The 25,914-nt window shown below is 41.4% G+C and overlaps 1 protein-coding gene across 18 annotated transcripts in view; it reads right to left on the reverse strand.

Moving 5' to 3' along the window:
- Positions 1 to 2,995: 2,995 nt before the first annotated feature.
- The window catches only part of ZNF605 (zinc finger protein 605), a 32,292-nt gene continuing 9,373 nt past the window's right edge, over positions 2,996 to 25,914 (reverse strand). For all 18 annotated transcript variants that reach the window (XM_070769246.1, XM_070769242.1, XM_070769245.1 and 15 more), the window contains 3 exons: positions 11,804 to 11,924; positions 11,474 to 11,566; positions 2,996 to 8,053 (listed from right to left, as the gene is read on the reverse strand). In XM_070769246.1, coding sequence (XP_070625347.1) covers positions 6,258 to 8,053; positions 11,474 to 11,566; positions 11,804 to 11,924 — 2,010 coding nt within the window. In that variant the 3' untranslated portion in view covers positions 2,996 to 6,257. The remainder of the gene's footprint in view (positions 8,054 to 11,473; positions 11,567 to 11,803; positions 11,925 to 25,914) is intronic.

Genomic DNA, 25,914 nt, shown 5'->3' on the forward strand with positions numbered 1-25,914 from the left:
TTCTGTTAGGTCCATACTGTTTCTGTCCTTTATTGTGCCCATCTTTGCATGAAATGTTCCCTTGGTATCTCTAATTTTCTTGAAGAGATCTCTAGTCATTCCCATTCTATTGTTTCCCTCTATTTCTTTGCATTGATCACTTAGGAAGGCTTCTCATCTCTTCTTGCTATTTTTTGGAACTCTGCATTCAGAGGGACATATCTTTCCTTTTCTCCTTTGCCCTTCACTTCTCTTTTCTCAGCTATTTGTAAGGTCTCCTCAGACAACCATTTTGCCTTTTTTCATTTAGCAAGGAAATTAAGACAGGACAGCACCAGACGTGTGATGTGGGATCTGGGCCTAGCTGTGACATCTCTGCTAAGACTACCCTATATTCAGTGGGGATGTGGATTCAGCATCTGATGGGTTTCCAGCTTGAATTGTCTATGGCCCTACCCAGACCCTCCTCTTCAGAAGGTGGAGGGTAGGTGTGGGTGAACCTTCTTATATATGTCTCATCTCTTTTTTCTTGAAAGTTATGCTCTTGGTATGGCCAATCTCTAAGTATCCTATGCTTGTTTAAAAAATTATTTATTTCTGGCTGGGCTGCATCTTTGTTATTGCTTGAACTTTTATCTAGTTGCAGCAAGTGGGGGCTACTTTCTAGTTGTGATGTGTGGGCTTCTCATTTTAGTCACTTCTCTTGTTATGGTTCTCAGGGTGTTTAACACAGGCTCAGTAGTTGTGACACACAGGTTTTGATGCGTGGCAGATGGAATCTTCCAGGATCAGGGATCAAACCCATGTTTCCTGCATTGGCAGGCAGATTCTTTATCACTAAGAAACCAGGGAAGCCCTATCCTTCTCTTTTAAAACTCAAGAGGATTAGAGGAGTCCCCAGATTAGTTTGTAAAAGAAACAGACTATTTTTCTCTGTACAGACCCCAGGACCCACGCAGGTGAGCTAAGTTCTGGGCAGAGTATGAACTCATACCACCACTACCAACTGCTTTTTCTCTGTGACAAGTGTATCTGCATCATGACAGGTTGGAAAGTGGTGTGAGTTCAGACTGTTTGGAATACCTCGTTGGCAAGGAAACTAGAGTTTACTGTTCCTAATGATCACACTCACACATATGAATTCATCAAACTGTTTACTCAGTATATATAGATGGGTACAGATGTTTTCCTTTCAAATGCAGCACTGAGGAAGTATCAGCAGCAGGCGTGATTTGACACCACCATGTTCTGATCTCTGGATGCCCCAAGTCAGGGCAGAACCTGATCCTCAACAAGGGGCAGCAGCCTGGCTTCATCATCAACCACTGACCCCACCCTCACACGGGAGCACATGGTCCTGACTAGACATCACCATCACTGGATGCACTCTGCTTTCTATTAATGTTATACCCAGGAGGACAAAAATATATGATTTGCTTTTGTGCTCATAGCTGTCTGGTGATGTCATGGTTTGGGGACACATCCATACCACTTTGGATGGCTGCAGTACCAGCATCTCATCTCTGGTTTCATTGTTTCCTTCACATGGTCTCTAACAAGTAAGTGAAAGTTAATGCACTTTGCACATCTTTTTGTGAGTCTGAGCTTGATGTTTTTTAATGAACAATTTAAATGAGAGTAGTGCTTTAATTGAGATCCTCAATTTACAAACGTCACCTTATTTGTGTTTCTCTCCTTTTCATCTCACCAGTAACTGCTTCACAGCTACATTATCTTTGCTGGGCACCTTTAATGATTTGGGGGCTTCCCAGGTGGCTCAGGGGTAAAGAGTCCACCTGCCAATGCAGGAGACACTGGTTTTATCCCTGTGTCAGGAAGATGCCCTGGAGGAGGAAATGGAAACATACTCCAGTATTCTTGCCTGGATAATCCCATGAATAGAAGAGCCTGGAGGGCTACAGTCCATGGGGTCACAAAGAGTCGGATACAAAGGAGCAATTGAGCACACATGCACAAATATCTAAATATAATGATGTAGGTATTCAGGCATTAAATAAATTTGTTCCTAGTGTACTTCATCTTAGCATTTTAAAAGTCTTGATAACAAGATGTCAAGACTGCCTGGATGAATTGTGTAGTAATTGTGAAAAAAAGCTACAAAGAGCCCACAGAGAAAATAAAGAGTAATCATATAGCATCACCAAATCTGCAGACTTGGCCCTGGAACAAATCCACTACTTACCAAGGTGACTTGATATGGAGATTGAGCTTGCAGTGTTGAGAGGAATCTATCCCATGTGGAAGAAAAGCATACTTTAACTTGCATTTCATTCTTTTGAGCTAATCATGACATATCAAGGTCACACTGCCTACTTCTAAGTTATAGACAGATATCAGGACACAAACAGAATTTTCTAAGATAATCAGAGTGAGAAGGGCTTTTCCCTTCACTATGTGGCCAATAAGGGTCAGGGGAGAATCTCAATGGGGTAAACCATTTCACTATCATAAACAGATCACAGAGCACTATTACAGACAGGCCATTTGTGTGCAGTAGCAGAAAATGACCGGGTGCAAAAGGATACCCGATAAATGACAGGGAGCGTGCTACACTGGATCTATGCTGGCCTCTTTAACAGTCTACTTCAGCCTAACTTATTATGCTTCACGTAGGGCTTACCAAGCGGCTCAGTGATAAAGAATCCATCTGCCTATGCAGGAGATGCCGGTTCAATCCCTGGGTTGGTAAGATCCTCTGGAAAAGAAAATGGCAACCCACTCCAGTTTTATTGCCTGGGAAATCCCATAAACAGAGGAGCCTGGAGAGGCTACAGTCCATGGGGTCACAAAGAGTCACACACACACATGAATCTATACCTTAAGAACCTCTGTTTTAATCTTAGGAAAGTTGATTTTCAATTTGGCATGGTGTCTGTGATGGAATCTAGTATGGAGCCTTTAAAGAGGTTCTCTGGGGGTGATTCTGAATCCTGAAATGGGAAATCATGTGTATAGATGACAGACTGTGAATTATACAGAATTAAAAAAAGCCAAATATGGAATAAGAGTATTTTAATTGCACAGCACAAGTTTTTAAAATAAGAGTACAGGGAAGTACAGTACATTATTCCTTTCTTTCTTCACTCAGTAATGAGTTACCTTTTTCTTGCCCATACATATTTAACAAAAATAATAATGCTTTCTTGTAAGGTCAACCAACCCAGAGGTAGCACAAAGACCTCATGATGTTCAGTCTATTGCTGTGAGACCACCGGCATATGGAGCAGATGGTAACAATCTCCAGAGTCATTTATGTTTGCAGCAAAACAAAACACACAAAGAATTTATAATTTTTTACTGAATTATTAAAACACAAAGAGAAAATACTGATCTTGAGTGTGAGAAATCTCAAAAGATGTCAGCCTATGCCCCATGGACCAGTAACTGATACTCAAAATTTGGTCAAACGTTCATCATTTGTAACAAACGTTATACTTAAAATGATTAACTCAAGAATATTTAATAAACAAACTATTTACAGAAGTGTGTCTAGAATTAAGAAAATCAACCAGGGATGGTGAAGTCCCCAGAAGCAATTAACAACACCCTTATGTCTGATGAGCAGGGGGAGGGTCTGTGGTGAACATAGGAGCTTCAGCCACATGGACAGACACCCCCAGATGTGTGCCAGCAGGAGAGAAGCAGGGGTGACACACACCTCGCCTCTCCAAACCTAAGCAGAAATCCTAGGAAGCAGTGCACTCCCTCTGGGCGTACAAAGAAAGGAGGAAAATGGTGTGGACATGGAGAACACTCAGAGAACATGAGCACATGTACAGATCCATAACACAGACACTTTTCATCATATAGCTGCTAAAGATACAAGTCATCCCACATCTCTGACTCAGACAACACAAGTCTCTTCAACTATTTTTATAGATTCATACTTAAGTACTACTGTAGCACTTTACTTCTAAGTAGATCTTAACCCAAGGTATGCTGTCATTAGTTTGGTTTAAAGCAGTTCATTACCTTTTTAAGGAATTTTAAAATAAAGACAAAAATCTTTCATATTCACCCATGCATTCACCATTTCCAGAACCTTTCATTTCCAGAGTGGTGTTTTCCTGCAGTCCCCAAACTTCAATGTTTCCTGAAGGCAGGAACTCTCTCTGATTTTGCTTTTTTGAAGTCCTTTTTGGTTTCGTTTTTGACAGGCAATTGAACTCCAGGCTGTGGGGCAGGGGAGGTTCTTTATTTTCTTTTGTAACTTAACAGCATCATTCTGCTGTCCTATAGTTTGCATAGTTTCTGACCAGAAGTATATTGTAATTTTTTGCTCTGTGGGTGTGTCCTGTCCTTTTTTTTCTCCAGGCATTTTACAATTGCTCAATTAAAAAAAATTTTTTTTTGACTGGGCCACACGTCATGGGGGATCTGTTTCCCACAAGGGACTGAACCTTCACTCCTTGAATTGGAAGGCAGACTCCCAGCCACTTGGCCACCAGGGAATTCCCAACAATTGTTCTCTTTAACTCCAGTTTTCATCAACTGACTGTGATGTCCGTTGGCATCTTTATGTTTCTTCTGTGTTGGGTTCTTTGAACTTCTTGAATATGTGCGTTTATACTTTTCATCATATATGGGTATTTTTCAGCCATCATTTATTCAAATCCCTTTTCTGCCGCCTCTCACCTCTCTCCTCTAGACCTTCCATTACATGTATATTACACCACTTTTAACTAATTTCCTGTCCTCCTTTCCCCCCACCCACAGTGTTTTTCTCTGGGTATATCATTTGATAATTTTCATTCTTACTCTTCAGATTCATTGATTTCTTTCCTTCTTCTATGTCTAATATGTTCTTAATTCCAGTTGGGTTTTTTTATTTTTTATTTTTCAGAGTTGTTCTCAACCTGAGAAGTTCCATTTGAGCTTTTAAAAGTGTATCTTACACTCCAGGTTTCATCAAATTTATGTTTTCTTCTACTTTATACTTACAGTAGCTATTTGAATATACTTGTCTACTACTTCCCATCAATTCAGTCTTTCCTCTTTCTATTGACTGATTTTTCTTGTAGTTACAAGTCATATGTTCCTGCCTCTTGGTGTGCCAGGTAAGTTTCTGGATGTCAAACACTGTGGGTCCAGAGTAGCTTTTAATCTAGGTTAAGTGATTCTCCACTGTCCCCAAGACAACTCTGTTCTGGAAACTCCCCTTGATGCCCCTGTGCAAAAAGCTGCCTCCAAGTGGCTGGTGGGAACACAAACTGTCTCAGCCTGTGCTAAGCTCCAGGGCTTGTTCAGCTCCCTGCTACCCAGCTCCTCTCAGAGTCTCAGTTTTCTTCCACACACATGCAAATAAGGACTAAAGCCAAATACTCAAAGAGGGACTCACTGAGGATTTATACAGCCTCCTCTCTGGGGAGCTCCTTCTTACCCAGCACCCTTCACCTGCAAATTCTAGCTACCGAGGTTCCTCAAATGCCAACTCAGAAACCCTCTTCAGTTCAGCAAGACCATGTTCATTCAACTCCCTGACCTGCAGCCTTGACAGTGGCCCCCAGGTAGTAGGCTGGGCAGTCGTGGGGCTGTCCTTATTTTGTCCACCTCCTGCCAGGGATCATAAACCTGCACTTGACATATGTCTAAAAACCACTATTTCATAAATGGAGTTTCTAGCTGTTTAAAGCAGGAGAGTTTATGTGGTTCTTATTATACCACCCTAACAGAAAGCAGAAAGAAGTCTTCACACCTCAAACACAGCTACCACTTTAAAAATGCCTATTCTCTTACAAAAATTTATATACAATAAACATAACCTTCTTAAAGAATTATTTCAACAGGGATCATGCTTATCAAATTCTTCAATGTACTAAGACTACTCCTCTGCATGAGACCTATAGTATATAATACTCAGTTACTTCCTTTGTGTATGTATTATCTAGTGTACTCTGGGCTACAATTTCCCAATGAAATTTTCACTCACTTGTTACAACAATTGATTTTTTCTCCTGTTTAGGTCTTCTAAAATTTAATAGCCTGGCACTTTTGACTGAAAGGTCTATACTTAACACAATACTGATAAGACTTCCACACTGAGGAGCCATCAATATGCCACAAGTTGTGTTTCCTGGGAGAAGACTTTCCTATATCGTCTACTTAACAACAACAACAAAAAAAGGTTCTCTTTCTAAATTCTATGTGGTAAGACAGTCACTGCAGTGACAGAGTTTCTCTCCCATACATGTCCTTGGAATGTCAGGGACCTGACATCTGATGGCAGACTCCCCACACTCACCACATTCACCCCATGTCTACAGCATATGACTTCTCTGATGAATCAGGAGCTGCGCCTTCCTGTGGAAGACAGTCCCACATTCACTGCATCCATAGTACTTATCCCCTGTATGGATCCTCTGATGCCTCATAAGGTGTGACTTCCTAGTGAAAGACTTCCCACATTCCTCACATTTATAGGGTCTCTCTCCTGTATGAATTCTCTGATGTATAATGAGCTGTGCCTTCTCAAAGAAAGCTTTTGCACAGTCATTGCATCCATAGGTCTTCTCTCCTGTATGATTTCTCTGATGTTTAATGAGCTGTACTTTCTGAACAAATGCCTTTCCACATTCACTGCATCCATAGGGTTTCTCCCCTGTATGAATTCTCTGGTGCCTAAGAAGCTGTGGCTTCCAGGCAAAAGCTTTCCTACACTCACCACATTCGAAGGGTTTTTCTCCAGTATGGGTTCTCTGATGGTGAATGAGACTTGACTTCTCACTGAAGGTTTTCCCACATTCACTGCATTCATAAGGTTTCTCCCCTGTATGTGTCCTCTGATGGGACACCAGGCTGGACTTCTGGGTGAAGGCTTTCCCACAGGCACTACATTCATAAGGTTTCTCTCCAGTGTGAGTTCTTTGATGTGTCAGGAGCTGTGACTTTCCAAAGAAGGTTTTTCCACATTCAACACATCCATAGGGTCTTTCTCCTAAATGAACCTTTTGATGTTTAATTAGTTCTGACTTCTTAAAGAAGGCTTCCTCACAATTACTGCACTGATAGTTCTTCTCTCCCGTATGAGTCATTTGATGTTTAACAAGTTGTGGTTTTCTGATGAAGGCTTCACCACATTCACTGCATTCATAGGGTTTCTCTCCTGTATGGATCCTCTGATGCCTAATGAGGAGTGAGTTCCTGCTGAAGGCTTTTTTACATTCACTACAGGCATACGGCTTCTTCCCTGTATGAACCCTCTGATGAGTTATAAGCTGTGACTTCCAAAAGAAGGCTTTTCCACAATCACTACATCTGTAGGGCTTCTCGCCTGTGTGTGTCCTCTGATGTGTAATGAGCTTTAATTTCTGGGAGAAGACTTTCCCACAGTCACTGCAGCCATAGGGCTTCTCTATCGTATGGGTTATCTGATGTCTTTTAAGCTGTGACTTCCTGCTGAAGGCTTTCCCACAGTCACTGCAGCCATAGGGCTTCTCTCCTGTGTGAGTTCTCTGATGTAAAATGAGCAGTGATTTCCTACTGAAAGCTTTCTGACATTCCCCACACCCATATGGTTTTTCTCCTGAATGAGTCCTTTGATGAATAGTGAGCAATGACTTCTGGGAGAAAGCTTTCCCACAGTCCCGGCATCCATAGGGCTTCTCTCCTGTATGAGTTCTTTGATGTATAATGAGCTGTGACTTTTTATTAAAAACCTTGCCACATTCCATGCACAAACAGACTCCTGTGTGTGGTATATGGCTCATAATGAGTCCTGGCTCTTTACTGCTGACTTTTCTACATGTATTGCCATCAGAGTATTTTATTCCACCATAAGTTCTGGCAGGTTTAATACAAAATAATAATTTCCTATTAAGCTCATCAAGTTTCTTTCTTTCACAGTTACTTTTTAGAATAAGAAAATCAAAAGGATCCTTCAGACTTTTTTCACCTGTGCCACATTTATGGGATCTCATTCCTAAATGATCAAAGTTAATACCTAAATGAAACATTCTCTCAAAGATGTCATATTCATGGCCTCTCTCCAAACTTTTAAGCTTGTCTTGATTATCCTGATGCCACATTTTGAGATTATTATCTAGCCAGACTTTTTCTAAAAAGGAAAAAATGAACCATACTGTGTAAATTTCCCTAATCATTAAGCTTATTGAACAAATCTTCGGAAATGGAGCATGAGCCCAGTCCATTAAAAAAAAAAAAAAATCTCCCACATACAATATCTACTTATTAGGCTTTGAACTTTTTAATAGAAATGAAAACAGATTTTGAAATTACAAATGTTTATAAACACAAACTTTAAAATAAGGAAAAATGAAATATATTCAAGTGATCATGATGAGATAAAAAAGACAAGCAATTTCTAATCAAACACTGTGCTCATTCCACAATAACCTACTGATTATCTTCTATATGCCCAGACATTATTAACAGAAATCAGAAAAGGGCAAGTAGGTACTCCCATGAGGGAAGACTGAGTACTTCTGAGTATCACAGTATCAGATGTACTGAGTATCAAAGTGCAGAGAACAGCAAGATTAATACACAGTGCTGAATGTCACACAGGAAGAAACACTGAATACAATGACAGCAAACACAGGATATCAACTTTCATGTCTGAAAGGTGAGATATGTTAGTTTTCTGTACTATCAGTACATTCAAAAAGCATCCTCATTCAAAATCATCACCCAAATCACTGATATCTGCAATTTCACCATCATGAGAAATACTTTTTTGGAATTATCTAAGAGTTCTCCAGAGCTCAGCATCAACACCTTTATTAAGGTTTCTGATACTTTAATTGAATCATCATCTATATACTGAATCTGTATATGATGTAAATTACTCAAAACCACAAGTATACTTTGCATAATATTAGGACAGTTTTCTTTTTTACCCTGTAAGTACAGTTATCTGTGATCTCCCTTAATGATCTTTTAAGCTTGTTTACTTTATGATATTCTTTACTAAGAATGTGAGATAATACTCCCAAGATGAAAAAAATACGGCAAGATCTCAAATATAAAGCAATCACTCTTTTTTTGTAGGATAATTTATCTGGGGAGGGAAATAGCCTCATCTAACAACCCTCAGATATATCAGAATTTCAGAGGAAGAGCTAACTAGAGCTGTGGATATGGAGGAGAAAAAAAAAAGATTCAACGTTTTGAGCTTCAGTGAGTAAAAGATGATAACACTGTTCATGGGCATTTTAAAGACTAGAGAGGGAAGTTAGATACCATTTATATAAGCTTCTCATATAAGTGTGAGACACTTATATGTCCTACAGACATATAAGTGTGAGATACTCTTTAAGAGTTTATAAAAAATTGTCTCATTAAATGTAAGAGTAAAGAAAAATAAATTTTAATTCAAATCAAGGAATAAGATTAAGATATATATCCAAACTAATAAATTAAATGATATAAAACCATACTGAGGTTAAACTGTACCAAAAAAAATTATTAAAGAAATTTTTAAAAAATCTTGGCACTTTGGCAAACACATAGACCATGTTTTACTAGTATCATCCTTGGTAGGGGTACAGGTCTGTTTCCCCACATCTCTGTTTCTGTTACACTCTGATTCATTCAGCCTTCATTTCATCCTATTTTTCATTTGATATTCCCACTTCAAGGCTCATGCCCTCCCAATTCTAGTCTCCACACATCAATCTTTATAAAATGTACTCTAACCTTTTGCTTAAACCTCTTGTTTAAAAACCTTTGATAAATCTGGGCTTTTAACACAGCATACACACCCCTGCATGCCTGGCTCCTTCCAGCCCTCAACTTCCTCTCACAACACTGGGCTCCTCCCTGCCCCCAGTGACCCCAAAAGCCTCTCCCTGCCCAGCTTCCAGTATGCCTATTTCATATCATTTTAAGGGCACACTAACAAACACCCTGTTTATTCTCTTCATAGCACTTATCAGATAGGTAATCACCTTACTTCTGTCTCTCCCACTGGAATGTAATGAAGGTAGGGAACAGGTTTGAGTTTTTCACTGATGTACTCCCACTACATAGTACATACAAGCCCTCTATACAACCCTATTCACTTATCATTAAACTTCTAAAGCAATTCCTTTCTATATAGTTAATCCTGATAATTAACTTTGCATTTTGACACAAATGTATTATGTTCAAACTGAATTATTTTATATTATCTTCTAAATTATAATTCCCTGGTCCTGCAATGTTATTTCATGACTCATACTTTATCTCAACTCCTCTCATTTCACTAAATAGCAGTGGTTCTAAATTAATGGAGGAACATAAAGTCTATCTTGACAGCTTTTCCAAACTACGCATACCCAGTCCTAATCATCCATGTGAATGGTGCCGACATCTGTAATTTGAAGTATTTTCCCAAATAAGATGAAACACTTACTTAGATGAAAACCTTTGTACTAAAGAAATTATTTGAAAAATAAGACAGATCCTGCTTTACCTGGCCTCACAACAACCAATTAATGAAATATTTAGTAATTACACAGCATAAATGTCATAAAGAACAGAGAATAATAAGTTAGTTACCATCTTTCTATGTAGGGAAAAAACCTCAAGACCTAATTAGTTAAGAAATTATAGATAATTATAGATAGTGTGTGATCAGACCCAAGTTCCTACAATACTGCTCAGTAGGTAGAGATTTCAGAAAAGGCTGGGAGTCAAGAAACACTGTGGAAGTGAAAAAATAGAGCTTAAAGAGGGGGAGGGTATCTAATTGAAAAAGTGTGCACAAAAGCCCACATGCAGAGAAACATGTGAAAGACACAAGGAAGGAATTACTTCAACTGGAGTCAACTGTGACCTCTGGGCACAGGAAAAAACTTCACAGATAAGATGCTGCCATACTGTGAGGGTCCTCAACTCAAATGGAGGTAAAATATATCACACAGCAAGTCTTAAACCCCCGCAGACCATTTGAAGGGATAAACAAGAAGCTTTAGAAGCTAAACATCAAAGGCACCAGAAAGATGCCCTGGATGCTGACCCTGAAGTTCTTATCTGCAAGGAGGCAGGAAGAATGCTTTTAGGCATTAGACTTCTATTCTCTGTCCATGGACTCACAGTCTACTCTATGTGAGTTTGAAACAGAAATTTGATAAATTAGGGAGAGAAAAGCAAAATAATAAAGGAAATTCAAAGGTAACAGCATCACCTAAAACAGGAAAAAATTATGAATTCTTAAAGAGGAGAAAAGAAGCCTACCTCTGCAGGTGGGACTGGGGCAGGAGAGAAGAAAAAGTCAACTGGGGAAACTCAAAGAAGGGTCTGATCAAGAATGCAAGGTCCTGAATGACTGTGCCACTAGAGGCACATTTCATTACCAGCTCCAAAGGGGACACATCCCAATGTGGAGATCAGGACACAGAGTCCTGAGTCAACTCCAAAGATGGAGAAGCTTTAACCAGAGTTATTTACAAATAACATTTCAAAAGTACCAATCTATCATCAAAAACCTGAGATTTAACTTTCGCTGTCTGCCACTAAACTGATTATTTCTCACCTGAGAAGTTTTGACTTAGGATTTCTTCATCTAATAACCATGGGTTTTCTTGCTCCAGCTTGAAGATCATCTCAGGTTTGATAACTTGATAACCTGTCAATTGGAAACACAGAGAGTCCCAATTGCTTGGGCTGAGGGGACTCTTAAATATGAAGACTATTTCACCTCAGAGGCTATAAAACAAAGAAAGCAAATAAAAACTTTTCACTTGGGTGTCAAAATCAAAGACTCTTTGACATGTGAAACTTAAATCCAAAGTCAGTAATATCTTAGAGGTATGTGCATATCCAGTTACCGGGTATGCACTGTACTACATGAGAATGTTCTTACCCAATAAAACTAGATTGCTATAGTTCTCCAACATCACGTCTCTGTACAAGGTCTTCTGAGTAGGATTAAGCAGCTGCCACTCCTCCAATGTGAAATTCACAGCCACATCTTCAAACGATATCTAAAAAAGTATAATCCCTGTTAAATCTGAAGTCATTCTCTTTGCTGAATGTAGGCTTCCTTTTCTACAGCAACAAGTGGCCTGAAAGCTGGACCCATGATCTCCAACTCCTGGAAATGTGCTTTTGTTTAACCCTCACTGCCCCACGTCCTGAATATGGGCTGGATTTATCAAGTCACTTCCACTGAATGGAATAGGGTAGAAGTAAGGGATCTCCCTTCCAAGACCAGGTTACAAGAGGACATGACTTCTACCTTGGGAACCCTCTCCTGCTCTCTTTCGGGAAGTCCAAGGGCCACATGGTGAGGCAGCTCTGTGTACAAGCCTACGTGGCAAGGACCAGAGGTCTGCCAACACCCATGTGAGTAAGCTTGAAGTGTGTGACCTTCATACCACAGCAATTCTCAACATTTTGAAGACAGGGTCGTGTGAGATTCTCCACTAGAACCAAATGGGTGAGCCACTGGCAGATTCCTAACTCACAGAAACTGAGATAAATGTTTAAACTTCAGCCACTGAGGTTTGGGATAATTTTCTCTACACAGTAAAATGATATCCTAATCTTGCACTATTATACTTTGAGAGAAAAACAAAAGAGTTATTAAAATATTCATCATTATGAATTCATAAACTTATCCACCCATCTACCCATAGGATAAGAAGTTGGAATAGGCTGTCTTTAAACAAGCAGTGTTTCTCAAAGAAGGTGCCACTGGGATTTGGGAATAATTCTTAGCTGGGCAAGGGCTTCCCTGAGAGCTCAGTGGGTAAAGAATCCACCTGCAATGCAGGAGACACAGGAGATGTGGTTCAATCCCTGGGTCGAGAAGATTACCTAGAGAAGGAAATGGCAACTCCAGTGGACAGAGAAGCCTGGTGGGCTACAGTCCATGGGTCACAAAGAGTTGGAGAAGACTGAGCGACTAAACCACTTAGCTGGGCACATTTGCCCCATGCGGTGCAAGGCCTAAGGGACAGGAATGGTTCTTAGTCACTGTCAGAACTAAAACCACATCTACCTTTCTAGAACACTCTGCTCCCTTTGAGCAGTACTGGTCTGAAGTAGGAACTAGCTATCCTTTAGAATGCATGTTTTTTCCAGCAATTAAGGGGCCTGCAACTATGCCAGGTGCTAGAAATATAAAGATGAGTAGAAAAACATCATATTCTCCTATACTTTTCAGTCTTTTCTGGCCAGAGGCAATAAGGCATTTCAGAGGCCATGATACAAGTACATTCAGGGTATGGGGATAAAAGGCAAAGGAACCAGAATATCCAAAACAATTTGGAAACAGAACAGCAACATTGCAGGACTCACATTACCTGGTTTCAGGACTTCCTATAAATGCACATGATAACAAGGTGGTATCAGTGAGAGGTTACAGATGTTGGTGACCAGAAAAGAACAGAAAGCCCAGAAGTGGACCCCCACAGGTAAGCTCCCTGGCTTTTGAGAGGTGCACATACAATTCCTCGGAGCAGGGAGTTTTCAGCACATGAGCTAAAGTAACTGGATACCCACAAGCAAAAGAACAAACCTTGATACACATTACACCTTACCAAAAAATCAACTCAAAAAGAATCACAGGGCTTCCCTGGTGGCTCAGTGATAAAGAATCTGCCTGCCAATGCAGGAGACACAGGTTCAATCCCTGATCCAGGAAGATTCCACATGCCATGGGGCAGCTAAGCCTGTGTAACACAAATATGAAGCCTGTACTCTAGATCCCAGGAGCTGAAACTACTGAGCCCACGTACTGAGACTACTGAAGTCTACAAGCCCTAGGGCTTGTGCTCAGTCATAAGAGAAGCCACCGCAATGACAGGCCCATGCACCATAACTACAGAGTAGCCCCGACTTACCACAATTAGAAAAAAGCCCACACAGCAACAAAGACCCAGCACAGCCCAAAACAAATAAACAGATTTTTTAAAAAAAAGGAACACAGACCTAAATATGAAACACAAAACAATGAAATTTCTAGAAGAAAACAAGAGACAACCTGCGTGACTGGATTTTGCAATGAGTTTTTAAATACAACACTGAATACACATGGTCCATTTAAGAAATAATTAATAAAACTGAACTGTTTCAAAATTAGTTTTTTTTTTTTTCTCTATGAAAGGCACCATTAAGAGAAAGAAAAGACAAGGCACATACTAGGTGGAAATAGTTGCAAATCACTTATCTGAGAAAGCATGTTAACGGGACTTAACAACACTAAAACTATAACATCATTTAAAAAATGGGCAAAAGATCTTACCATATGCTTCACCAAAAAAGATGTAAGATTGAAAATATATGAAAAAATGCTCAATATCATCTGTCAATAGGGAAATGCAAATTAAAACAATAGAGTTGCTACTACATCCCTATCAGAATGGCTAAAATGAAAAAGTAACAGAACAGAACTGACAAATGACAGTGAGGACGCAGAGCTACAGCAACTCCCGTTCATGCTGTGGGAACACAGGGCAGGGACTCTGGACACTTTCATAGCTTCTCATAAAGTTGAACATACACCTACCCAGCAAGACCATTTGTAGGTATTTACCCAAATAAACTAAAAACTTATGCTCACCCAAAAACTTATGTTCAAACCTATATGCAGATAAACACAGCCTATTAAGAACTGGAGGCAACCAGGACGTCCTGCACCAGCAAACAGAGAAGCAAACCAGTGTCTCCACATATAGGACCTACTGTATGAAGCCATTCAGCAAATGAAAGGGGACAAACTGGGTCTTCCCTGGTGGATCAATAGTAAGGAATCCTCCTGCTAATGCAGGAGACACAGGTTCGATCCCTGATCCAGGAAGATCCCATATGCCAAGAAGCAATTAAGTCCGTGCACCACAACTATAGAGCCTGTGCTCTAGAGCCTGGAAGCTGCAACTGCTGAAGCCTGTGTGCCTAGAGCCTGTGCTCTGCAACAAGAGAAGCCACCACAATAAGAAGTCTTTGCACTGCAACTAGAGAGTAGCCCCCACTTTCCACAACTAGAGAAAAGCCTTGCAGCAATGAAGACCCAGCACAGCTAAAAGAAAAAAAAAGAACTCTTCCCTGAAATCCATCAGGGAGTTTGCATCTTTTGAAAAAGGGATAAACTACTGAAGAATGAGCAAAAAAAGTCAGTATGAAAGGTTATACACTCATGGTTACATTATCTAACATTCTGGCAAAGGCAAGACTATGGAGACAGAGAACAAATCAGTTATTGCCAGAGGTTAGGGATGCAAGAAGGTGACACCCAGGAATTTTGGGAGAGAGAGAACTATTCTGAGTCCTGACTGTGAGGTTAATTACATGAATTTATACATGTTTTAAAACTCACATGAGAATTCCGGCTCAGAATTTTTCAGGCTTAACTACAAGCAATTACAAAGGCTCTACCTGACAGGTTGTAGGGCAGGAAGTTGCCCTCCCACCCCAAACCCGACACCCAGCCTTAAGGGCGCCACCAGCTCCAAAGATAACTATACTGGGCCCCATTACTGAGTGTGCAACTGGCACTGATGTAGTATCTGTGTGCCCCTGCTGGCCTCCACCCCCAGCCGTGATGGAGACTGTGGAGACTGCCATGGTCAGGGTTGGAACACAGAGGCATGTTGGGGACGCTGAGTCTCTCACCTCATGAGCTACAGCTGACCCCACAGCAAGCTTCAAACCCACATAAAACAAGCCCCCCATGGGGGTGACACATTTGGACGAAACCAAGTTCTGTTCCTAACAAGACTGATGTCAGCTGTGTGGATGCTCACCAAAGAGAGTCTGGAACTGCCCCCGTCCAAAGCAAGAGACATGTTCAACCCCTTCTGGATCCAGGACAGGATGCTGTGGAGACGGACACTGTCCCAGGCTGGGCCCACATGCGTGTGCTGCCATGTTGTCAGAACGGGCCAAAACATTGAGGAAAGCTGTCCCACCTTCCAGATGCTGGACAAGATGGAAAACACTGCCCCAGGACAGGCTCCTGTGCCAGGATGTACTCCACAGGTGGACCTCGCTGGGCTTCTCATCCCATCCAAAGGGTTTCACTGGACCCTGACACTTTCCTGGGGTCTGCTCTGGCCATCCTTGTGGGTTCCCCCAATGCAAATCACACTCTCAGGCTCCACCTGACCACATTTACTTCCTTTTTGGGTTTTGAATTCACTGCATCTGATCACAGCCCCAGATTTGCTGTGGGGTTCAGTGAGTGTCTTAATTAACAGTTTAAGGAGAGACATAAGGGGCTGATGAGAGGTCAAGGTAACCCCAGTCTGGAGCACAGAGCTCAGAAAGGCAGCCTGGGACCCAGTGCAGCAGCTCCCATGAGGGCCCTTCTCACTATGCTGGATGCCTGGAAAGGCTGTCTGCAATCACAGTCCTCCTTTCACAGTCACTGATACCTCAGACTCTGTGGGAGCCACTGTGAGAGCCTTCCACTCCCTGCCACACCGTCCTGAAGACTCAACAAGTGGGAGATCATGTAAAACCATTTTATTTAATTTTTTTTAAATTTTACATTATTTAAGAAATTTACACCATGCTGTGCAGTATGTGGGATCTTAGTAGTTCCCTGACCAGGCATCAAACCTGTGCCCCCTACATTGGGAACATGACTTCTTAACCCCTGGACTGCCAGGGAAGTGCCCATGTAAAACCATTTTTAAATCTTTTAAAATCTCAGGAGTTTCTGCTAACCAATTCTTAAACATGATCGCTCCACTTAAATTACATAAAAATATCTGCCCCTCTGTGTAGGGACAAAGAGTCTTTCCAGATAGAGTCTGGATAAAAACAGAAGATGATTTCTTTCAAAGTTTTGATTATCAAATGAGACACACTGATGATAACAGAAAAAAGAAAATAAAGCCCAGCACCAGGAGAGGCACAGGGGAGGGAGAAGTATATAAATGATCTTTGTTTTTCAGACTTGCTCCTAGAGCTTTCCCTTTCTCCTGGGGAAAAAAAAAAAAAAAACAAGAAACAAAAGAAACGACTCCTGTGTTGCTCTGTCTGGATGCAGACTGACACCTTTCCGGCCTTCCTGTCCTTATGGGGCTGCTGGCCAGAAGCACAGGGTGGCCTTGGCCCATGCACTTCCCAGACACCACCGCCTGGGTGCTGTTGCCACCCCATGAGGTGGGAGGTCCTGGACAAACAGTTTGGAACTAAGCACCCCAGGCAGTCCCTCACAAACCAAGGACTGAACTAAATTATTCAGACCAGGCTGATGTCCTGGGAGGCCCACAGAAAGGCCCTGTTTAACCTCACTGCCTGATGAAAATGTATCCTGCTTGGGGACTCTGGGATTGCACTCCTAGTGTGTACCCCCAGCTATGGGAACCCCACTGTCTCAGCCCCGGCAGGTAGGCATTCCAGCCAGCTTCTACCTGCTTCCAGGGCTGTGCTAAGTGAACCACTGTCCTGTGCCAGATCACAAAAGACTCACAAAGCAACTCCAGAAGCCTCCTGATGGACTGAGACAAGCCTTCCTGATTCAGAAACAGCTAAGACCACCTGGGAGGCAGTCCTCATCATCCTGCTCCAGGGTCTTCCTCAGGGCCCTGTCTGCTGCTGCCCCAGGTTAATTCCCTGGTTCCTGTCTCAGTCCCTCCAAGTCTGACCTGCTCAGGTTCATGATGGGGGAGCCTGTTTCTCACTCAGGTCCTGAAAAAATTAAGCGGTGGAACAGAGGAGTCTGGCTCCTGGTTAAAAACCTACATGTGAATCCTCAGGTCTCACCACAAGTCACAAGGGGTTATCTCCAGGCCTCCTGGGTGATGCTGCCCCCACCTCCACCCCCAGACCTGAAGCACAACCTGTGCTCTCCCCAAGACTCGAGGGGTGAGGGGTGTACTATGTCTACCTGGAGCTTCTGGCACAGGCCTTTCTTGGGTACCTCGCTAAAATCCCCTTGTGGTGGCAGGGCAGAGTGGGATGGCAGGCAGGGAACCTGAAGACACTGTCCCTACTCTGACCCAGTATCCTGTACTTTCCACTCCCACCTCCTCTTCCCCTCCTTCTAACCCCCAAGTCCATAAACCTGCCAGAACCTTTTGTTCACGGCTCCCAGGCAGTGAGGACAAGACACCTCTACAACCGTGCTGAGCTATCCACACACGGTCAAGGCACCATTCACTCCTCAGGAAAAGGTAATGGGAAGTTAGCACCTTCATCAGCATCTGGTTCTCACCTGTGCCATCACAGCAATTAGAGGCTTTGATACCATCACCCTGATGCTGCAGTTATCAGCAGCTCAGCCCTCTCAGCTCTGTTGAACTCCTGACTCAGAACACAGCAGGAACAGGGAAAGGCCTACAGTAGTTTAAACAACAGAATTTTTAAAAGAAGAAAAGAAAGGGAGGGAGGCAAAGAGCATGGAGGTTAGCTAGGTGGATAGGAATCGCTTTGAAGAGACACTGCAGTCCTGTTTCTTGAGTCAACAAAGTCAGGAAGAGGGGTTGGGGAGGGATGAATTGAGAGTCTGGGGTTAGCAAATGCAAGCTATAACATACACATATATATAGGATAGATAAACCACAAGGCCCTACTGAATAGCACAGAAAACTATATTCAATATCCTGTGATAAACCATAACGGAAAAGAATATGAAAAATATGTGTGTGTGTGCGCATGTGTGTATGCACTTCCCAGGTGGCACTGGTGGTAAAGTGTCCACATGCCAATGCAGGAGGTGTAAGAGACACACTTTCGATCCCTGCATCAGGAAGATCCTCTGGAGGAGGGCATGGCAACCCATTCCAGTATTCTTGCCTGGAGAATCCCATGGACAAAGGAGACTGGCAAGCAATTGTCCACAGGGTCACAAAGAATCAGACACAACTGAAGCGACTTAGCACACATACATACATACATACATACACACACATACATATAAATGTGTAACTGACTCACGTTGGTGTACAGAAGAAACTAACACAACACTGTAAATCACCTATACACAGATCAAAAAAAAGTCAGGAAAAGGAGCTAAAAGCAGACATCTTCCTGTCCAGCTTTTGCCAACAGAAGCCAAAAAACTCCTAGCTAAAGTGTACTGAGGGATTCCCTGGTGGCCCAGTGGTAAAGAATCCACCTGCCAATGCAAGAGACATCGGTTTGATCCCTGATCAGGAAAAATCCCACATGCTGTGAAGCAGCTAAGTCCATATGCCCCAACTACTGAGCCTGTGCTCTAGAGCCTGGGAGCCGCAACTACTGAGTCCATGTGCCACAACTCCTGAAGCCCGCATGCCCCAGATCTTTTTTTCTTGTTAACAACCAAATCTTTTCTAAAACGAAGTTTAATAACTCAAGAATGTCTTTCTTATAGACCTGGGAGGTGTCTCTGAAATCAGCCAGGAAGACACATCCCTGTCTCCTGTTCTCTGGGAGAACAGCAGCCTGACTGGCCTGACTGGGGCATCTGGTTCCAAGCTGGAAAATTACCTCCCATCATAAAGATATGAGAAGTGTATTTTTCCTTTGGGTGAAGGAAAAAAGCTAATACAGTAGCCACTCCACTTCTCCTCAATGAAAGAAGCTACTGCAATGAGAGACCTGTGCATCACAACTAGAGAGCAGCCCCCACTCTTCGCAACTAGAGAAAAGCCTATGCAGCAATGAAAACCCAGCACAGGCCAAAATAAATAAATAAAATTTTTTTTAAAATGTATTGAAATTCCAACTGAGAGAATATTTATGGAGGCCGTTTTAAGGTTTTGTAACAACCAATTCTGCAAGATGATTCAGGTTTTCTTCCCTAAAAGCAGAACAGAAGTAGGGTGTGGGCCCAGGCCTGCTGTCCACTCCCATGTCCTCCACCTACACTGAGGATCCCCGCAAGGAATAGCCCTCGGAAATATGTTCACCCATTCCAGGACGTCATTCACCACGACATCTACATAAACAGTTATCCAAGCATTTTCTTTACATGTAATCATCAGGAAATGTTTGCTTCTGCTAAGTCAGTAATAGTCTGCTTTCTGACAGAGAAAACCATGCAGCTATTCCTGTTTCTCTTTCTATGGCAGCTTCTGGGGACACTTAAGGAAGCTTGCGGCTCAATTCCAACAGTGCAGGGCCTTACTTCTCACATGTCTGTGTCCCAACTTCAAGATTTTTGTATGATTCTATGGTCCACCTTGTATTTCTTTTGACCACCTTCCTTTCCAAGTTTACGTTTTCTCTGGCTTTAATTTAAATGTATTTAAACCTTTCCTGTTGGTTGCAGAAATGCCTGGAAGGAAGATGGCGGAGGAGTAGGATGGGGAGAACACTTTCTCCCCCACAAATTCATCAAAAGAACATTTAAACACCGAGTAAATTCCCCAAAACAACTTCTGAATGCTGGCAGAGGACATCAGGCACCCAGAAAACCAACCCAAGTCTTCGAAAGGAGGAAGGAAAAAATAGAAAAGACAAAAAAAGAGACAAAAGAGGGAGGGATGGAGTTCTGTCCTGGGAAGGGAGTCTTAAAAAGAGAGAAGTTTCCAAACACCAGGAAACCTTCTCACTGCCGAATCTGTGCTGAGCCTTGAAAGCGCAGAGGGCAACATAACAGGGAGCGAAAATAAATAAACAATTAAAAACCGCAGATTACGAGCCCTACGGTAACTCTCTCAGCGGAGAAGCAGCACAGACGCGTGCACACGCCACTAGCAAGCGGGGGCTGGGCAGGGAGGCACAGTGTGGGCTGCATCGCTTAGTGTAAGGACCTGGCCTGAACACCCCGAGCACTATCTGAGTGAAATAATTTGGGCTGGCAAACCAGACTGTGGGATATCTACCATGCAAAAAGCCAGCCCTAACCTAAGACACTGCCAGGCCCACACACGGAACAAAGGACTGAACAGAGATAGCCGGCTACAGACCATCCCCCTCCTGTGACAGGCAGCCAGAGCCGGAAGGAGGCATTCGCAGCCCCAGAGAGACATTATCTATAAAACTGTAAGCAGGCTTCTTTGCTAACTAAAACTTCTTGGGGGTCTGGATGGTCAACATCTGTCTGAGAAGGTGCGCCGGTTGTACACCTAGATAACTGAGCTGTGGGGAGGCGATAAGTCACAGCAATCGCGCTCGCCAAACACCTCGTCACCTGAGCTGCTCGGACCTGGGAAAGGCACAAAACGCAGGCCCAACCGAGTCTGCGCCTCTGAGGACTACCCGAGTGCCCGAACCTCAGCGGCTTGGACCTGGGAGGTGCAAGCAGCCCAGAGCCTGCCACAGATGGTTCCTGGCGGAGCAGCCTAGAGCCTGAGCAGTGTGGGCAGGGAGGCTACACGCGCCGTGAGCGGGGGCAGACCCAGTGTGGCTGAGGCACTGCAAGCACATGCCAGTGTTATTTGTTTGCAGCATCCCTCCCCACAGCGCGACTGAACAAGTGAGCCTTAAAAAAAAAAAAAAAATGTCCTCCACCATCCCCTTTGTGTCAGGGCAGAAACCAGACACTGAAGAGACCAGCAAACAGAAGAATCTATAACAGAGGGAACCGCCTTGGAAGCTACAGGCAAAGATTAAAACTCTGTGGTTAGTACCGACTATGTAGGAAGGGGCCTATAGATCTTGAGAAATATAAGTCGGACCAAGGAACTAGCCGAAAGTGAACTGAACCCACAATACCCACAACAAAACTAGAGAAAGTCCTAGATATATTTTTACTATTTTTACAATCATTCTTTCTTTTTTTTAAAGAATTTTAAGTCCTCTATTATTCCTTTAATTTTCACTTTTATAACTTACTATTACTTAGCAAAAAAAAAAAAAGACCTTATTTTTTTTAAAGCAAACTTCATTTATATATTTTTTTATAATTTTTTGACTTTTTTTTTCTTCTTTTCTTTAACATTGCGTTTTTGAAATTCCAAACTCTACTCTAGATTTTTAATTTTAGCTTTTTTGTATTTGTTATCAATTTTGTACCTATATTTTTTTATATAACTTTTTTGACTTTTTTTTTTCCTCTTTTTCTTTCTCTTCTTTTATATAACATTGTATATCTAAAATTCCAAACTCTACTCTAGATTTTTAATTTATGCTTTTTGGTATTTGTTATCAATTTTGTACCTATACTTTCTTTATAATTTTTGTGACTTTGTTTTTGTTTTTTTTCTCTCTCTTTTCCTTCTTCTTTTCTTTAACATTGTATTTTTGAAATTCCAAACTCTACTCTAGATTTTTAATTTCTGCTTTTATGTATTTGTTACCAATTTTTGTACCTTTAAGAACCCAATCTTCAGTACTCATTTTTCACTTGGGAGCAAGATTACTGGCTTGACTGCTCTCTCTCCCTCTGGACTCTCCTTTTTCTCCACCAGGTTGCCTGTGTCTCCTCCCTAACCCCTCTCTACTCTACCCAACTCTGTGAACTTCTGTGTGTTCCAGACGGTGGAGAACACTTAGGGAACTGATTACTGGCTGGATCTGTCTCCCTCCTTTTCATTCCCCCCTTTTATCCTCCTGGCCATCTCTGTCTCCTTCCTCCTTCTTCTCTTCTCTGTATAACTCCGTGAACATCTCTGAGTGCTCCAGTTGTGGAGTGCACATAAGGAAGTGATTACTGGCTAGCCCACCCTCTCCACTATTGATTCCACCTCATCTCATTCGGGTCACCTCTAATTCCCTCCTCCCTCTTCTCTTCTCCATGTAACACTGTGAACCTCTCTGGGTGACCCTCACGGTGGTCATTTAACGTAGATTTTTTAACGTTTTTTTTTTAACATTTAACGTAGATGTTTTATCAGTGGTGCTGTATAGAAGGAGAAGTTTTGAAACAACTGTAAAAATAAGACTGATAACTGGAAGCAGGAGGCTTAAGTCCAAACCCTAACTCCAGGGAACTCCTGACTCCAAGGAACATTAATTAACAGGAGCTCATCAAACGCCTCCATACCTACACTGAAACCAAGCACCACACAAGGGCCAACAAGTTCCAGGGCAAGACATACCAAGCAAATTCTCTAGCAACAAAGGAACACAGCCCTGAGATCCAAGATACAGGCTGCCCAAAGTCACTCCAAAACCATAGACATCTCATAACTTATTACTGGACACTTCATTGCACTCCAGAGAGAAGAAATACAGCTCCACCCACCAGAACACCGACACAAGCTTCCCTAACCAAGAAACCTTGACAAGCCACCTGTACAAACCCACACACAGCGAGGAAACGCCACAATAAAGAGAACTCCACAAACTGCCAGAATACAGAAAGGACACCCCGAACTCAGCAATTTAAACAAGATGAAGAGACAGAGGAATACCCAGCAGATAAAGGAACAGGATAAATGCCCACCAAACCAAACAAAAGAGGAAGAGATAAGGAATCTACCTGATAAAGAATTCCAAATAATGATAGTGAAATTGATCCAAAATCTTGAAATCAAAATGGAATCACAGATAAATAGCCTGGAGACAAGGATTGAGAAGATGCAAGAAAGGTTTAACAAGGACCTAGAAGAAATAAAAAAGAGTCAATATATAATGAATAATGCAATAAATGAAATTAAAAACACTCTGGAGGCAACAAATAGAATAACAGAGGCAGAAGATAGGATTAGTGAATTAGAAGATAGAATGGCAGAAATAAATGAATCAGAGAGGAAAAAAGAAAAACGAATTAAAAGAAATGAGGACAATCTCAGAGACCTCCAGGACAATATTAAACGCTACAACATTCGAATCATAGGGGTCCCAGAAGAAGACAAAAAGAAAGACCATGAGAAAATACTTGAGGAGATAATAGTTGAAAACTTCCCTAAAATGGGGAAGGAAATAATCACTCAAGTCCAAGAAACCCAGAGAGTCCCAAACAGGATAAATCCAAGGCAAAACATCCCAAGACACATATTAATCAAATTAACAAAGATCAAACACAAAGAACAAATACTAAAAGCAGCAAGGGAAAAACAACAAATAACACACAAGGGAATTCCCATAAGGATAACAGCTGATCTTTCAATAGAAACTCTTCAAGCCAGGAGGGAATGGCAAGACATACTTAAAGTGATGAAAGAAAATAACCTACAGCCCAGATTATTGTACCCAGCAAGGATCTCATTCAAATATGAAGGAGAAATCAAAAGCTTTACAGACAAGCAAAAGCTGAGAGAATTCAGCACCACCAAACCAGCTCTCCAACAAATACTAAAGGATACTCTCTAGACAGGAAACACAAAAATGGTGTATAAATTTGAACCCAAAACAATAAAGTAAATGGCAACGGGATCATACTTATCAGTAATTACCTTAAACGTAAATGGGTTGAATGCCCCAACCAAAAGACAAAGACTGGCTGAATGGATACAAAAACAAGACCCCTACATATGTTGTCTACAAGAGACCCACCTCAAAACAGGGGACACATACAGACTGAAAGTGAAGGGCTGGAAAAAGATTTTCCATGCAAATAGGGACCAAAAGAAAGCAGGAGTAGCAATACTCATATCAGATAAAATAGACTTTAAAACAAAGGCTGTGAAAAGAGACAAAGACGGTCACTATATAATGATCAAAGGATCAATCCAAGACGAAGATATAACAATTATAAATATATATGCACCCAACACGGGAGCACCCCAATATGTAAGACAAATGCTAACAAGTATGAAAGGAGAAATTAACAATAACACAATAACAGTGGGAGACTCTAATACCCCACTCACACCTATGGATAGATCAACTAAACAGAAAATTAACAAGGAAACACAAACTTTAAACGATACAATAGACCACTTAGACCTAATTGATATCTATAGGACATTTCATCCCAAAACAATGAATTTCACCTTTTTCTCAAGTGCACATGGAATCTTCTCCAGGATAGATCACATCCTGGGCCATAAATCTAGCCTTGGTAAATTCAAAAGATTTGAAATCATTCCAAGCATTTTCTCTGACCACAATGCAGTAAGATTAGATCTCAATTACAGAAGAAAAACTATTAAAAATTCCAACATATGGAGGCTGAACAACACGCTGCTGAATAACCAACAAATCACAGAAGAAATAAAAAAAGAAATCAAAATTTGCATAGAAATGAATGAAAATGAAAACACAACAACCCGAAACCTGTGGGACACTGTAAAAGCAGTCCTAAGGGGAAAGTTCATAGCAATACAGGCATACCTCAAGAAACAAGAAAAAAGTCAAATAAATAACCTAACTCTACACCTAAAGCAACTAGAAAAGGAAGAAATGAAGAACCCCAGGGTTAGTAGAAGGAAAGAAATCTTAAAAATTAGAGCAGAAATAAATGCAAAAGAAATAAAAGAGACCATAGCAAAAATCAACAAAGCCAAAAGCTGGTTCTTTGAAAGGATAAATAAAATTGACAAACCATTAGCCAGACTCATCAAGAAACAAAGGGAGAAAAATCAAATCAATAAAATTAGAAATGAAAATGGAGAGATCACAACAGACAACACAGATACAAAGAATCATAAGAGACTACTATCAACAATTATATGCCAACAAAATGGACAACGTGAAAAAAATGGACAAATTCTTAGAAAAGTACAACTTTCCAAAACTGGACCAGGAAGAAATAGAAAATCTTAACAGACCCATCACAAGCACGGAAATTGAAACTGTAATCAAAAATCTTCCAGCAAACAAAAGCCCAGGTCCAGATGGCTTCACAGCTGAATTCTACCAAAAATTTAGAGAAGAGCTAACACCTATCCTACTCAAACACTTCCAGAAAATTGCAGAGGAAGGTAAACTTCCAAACTCATTCTATGAGGCCACCATCACCCTAATACCAAAACCTGACAAAGATCCCACAAAAAAAGAAAACTACAGGCCAATACCACTGATGAACATAGATGTAAAAATCAATAACAAAATTCTAGCAATCAGAATCCAACAACACATTAAAAAGATCATACACCATGACCAAGTGGGCTTTATCCCAGGGATGCAAGGATTCTTCAATATCTGCAAATCAATCAATGTAATATACCACATTAACAAATTGGAAAATAAAAACCATATGATTATCTC

This window comes from Bos indicus, chromosome 17 (assembly GCF_029378745.1).
Source record: "Bos indicus isolate NIAB-ARS_2022 breed Sahiwal x Tharparkar chromosome 17, NIAB-ARS_B.indTharparkar_mat_pri_1.0, whole genome shotgun sequence".
NCBI classification, from domain to species: domain Eukaryota; kingdom Metazoa; phylum Chordata; class Mammalia; order Artiodactyla; family Bovidae; genus Bos; species Bos indicus.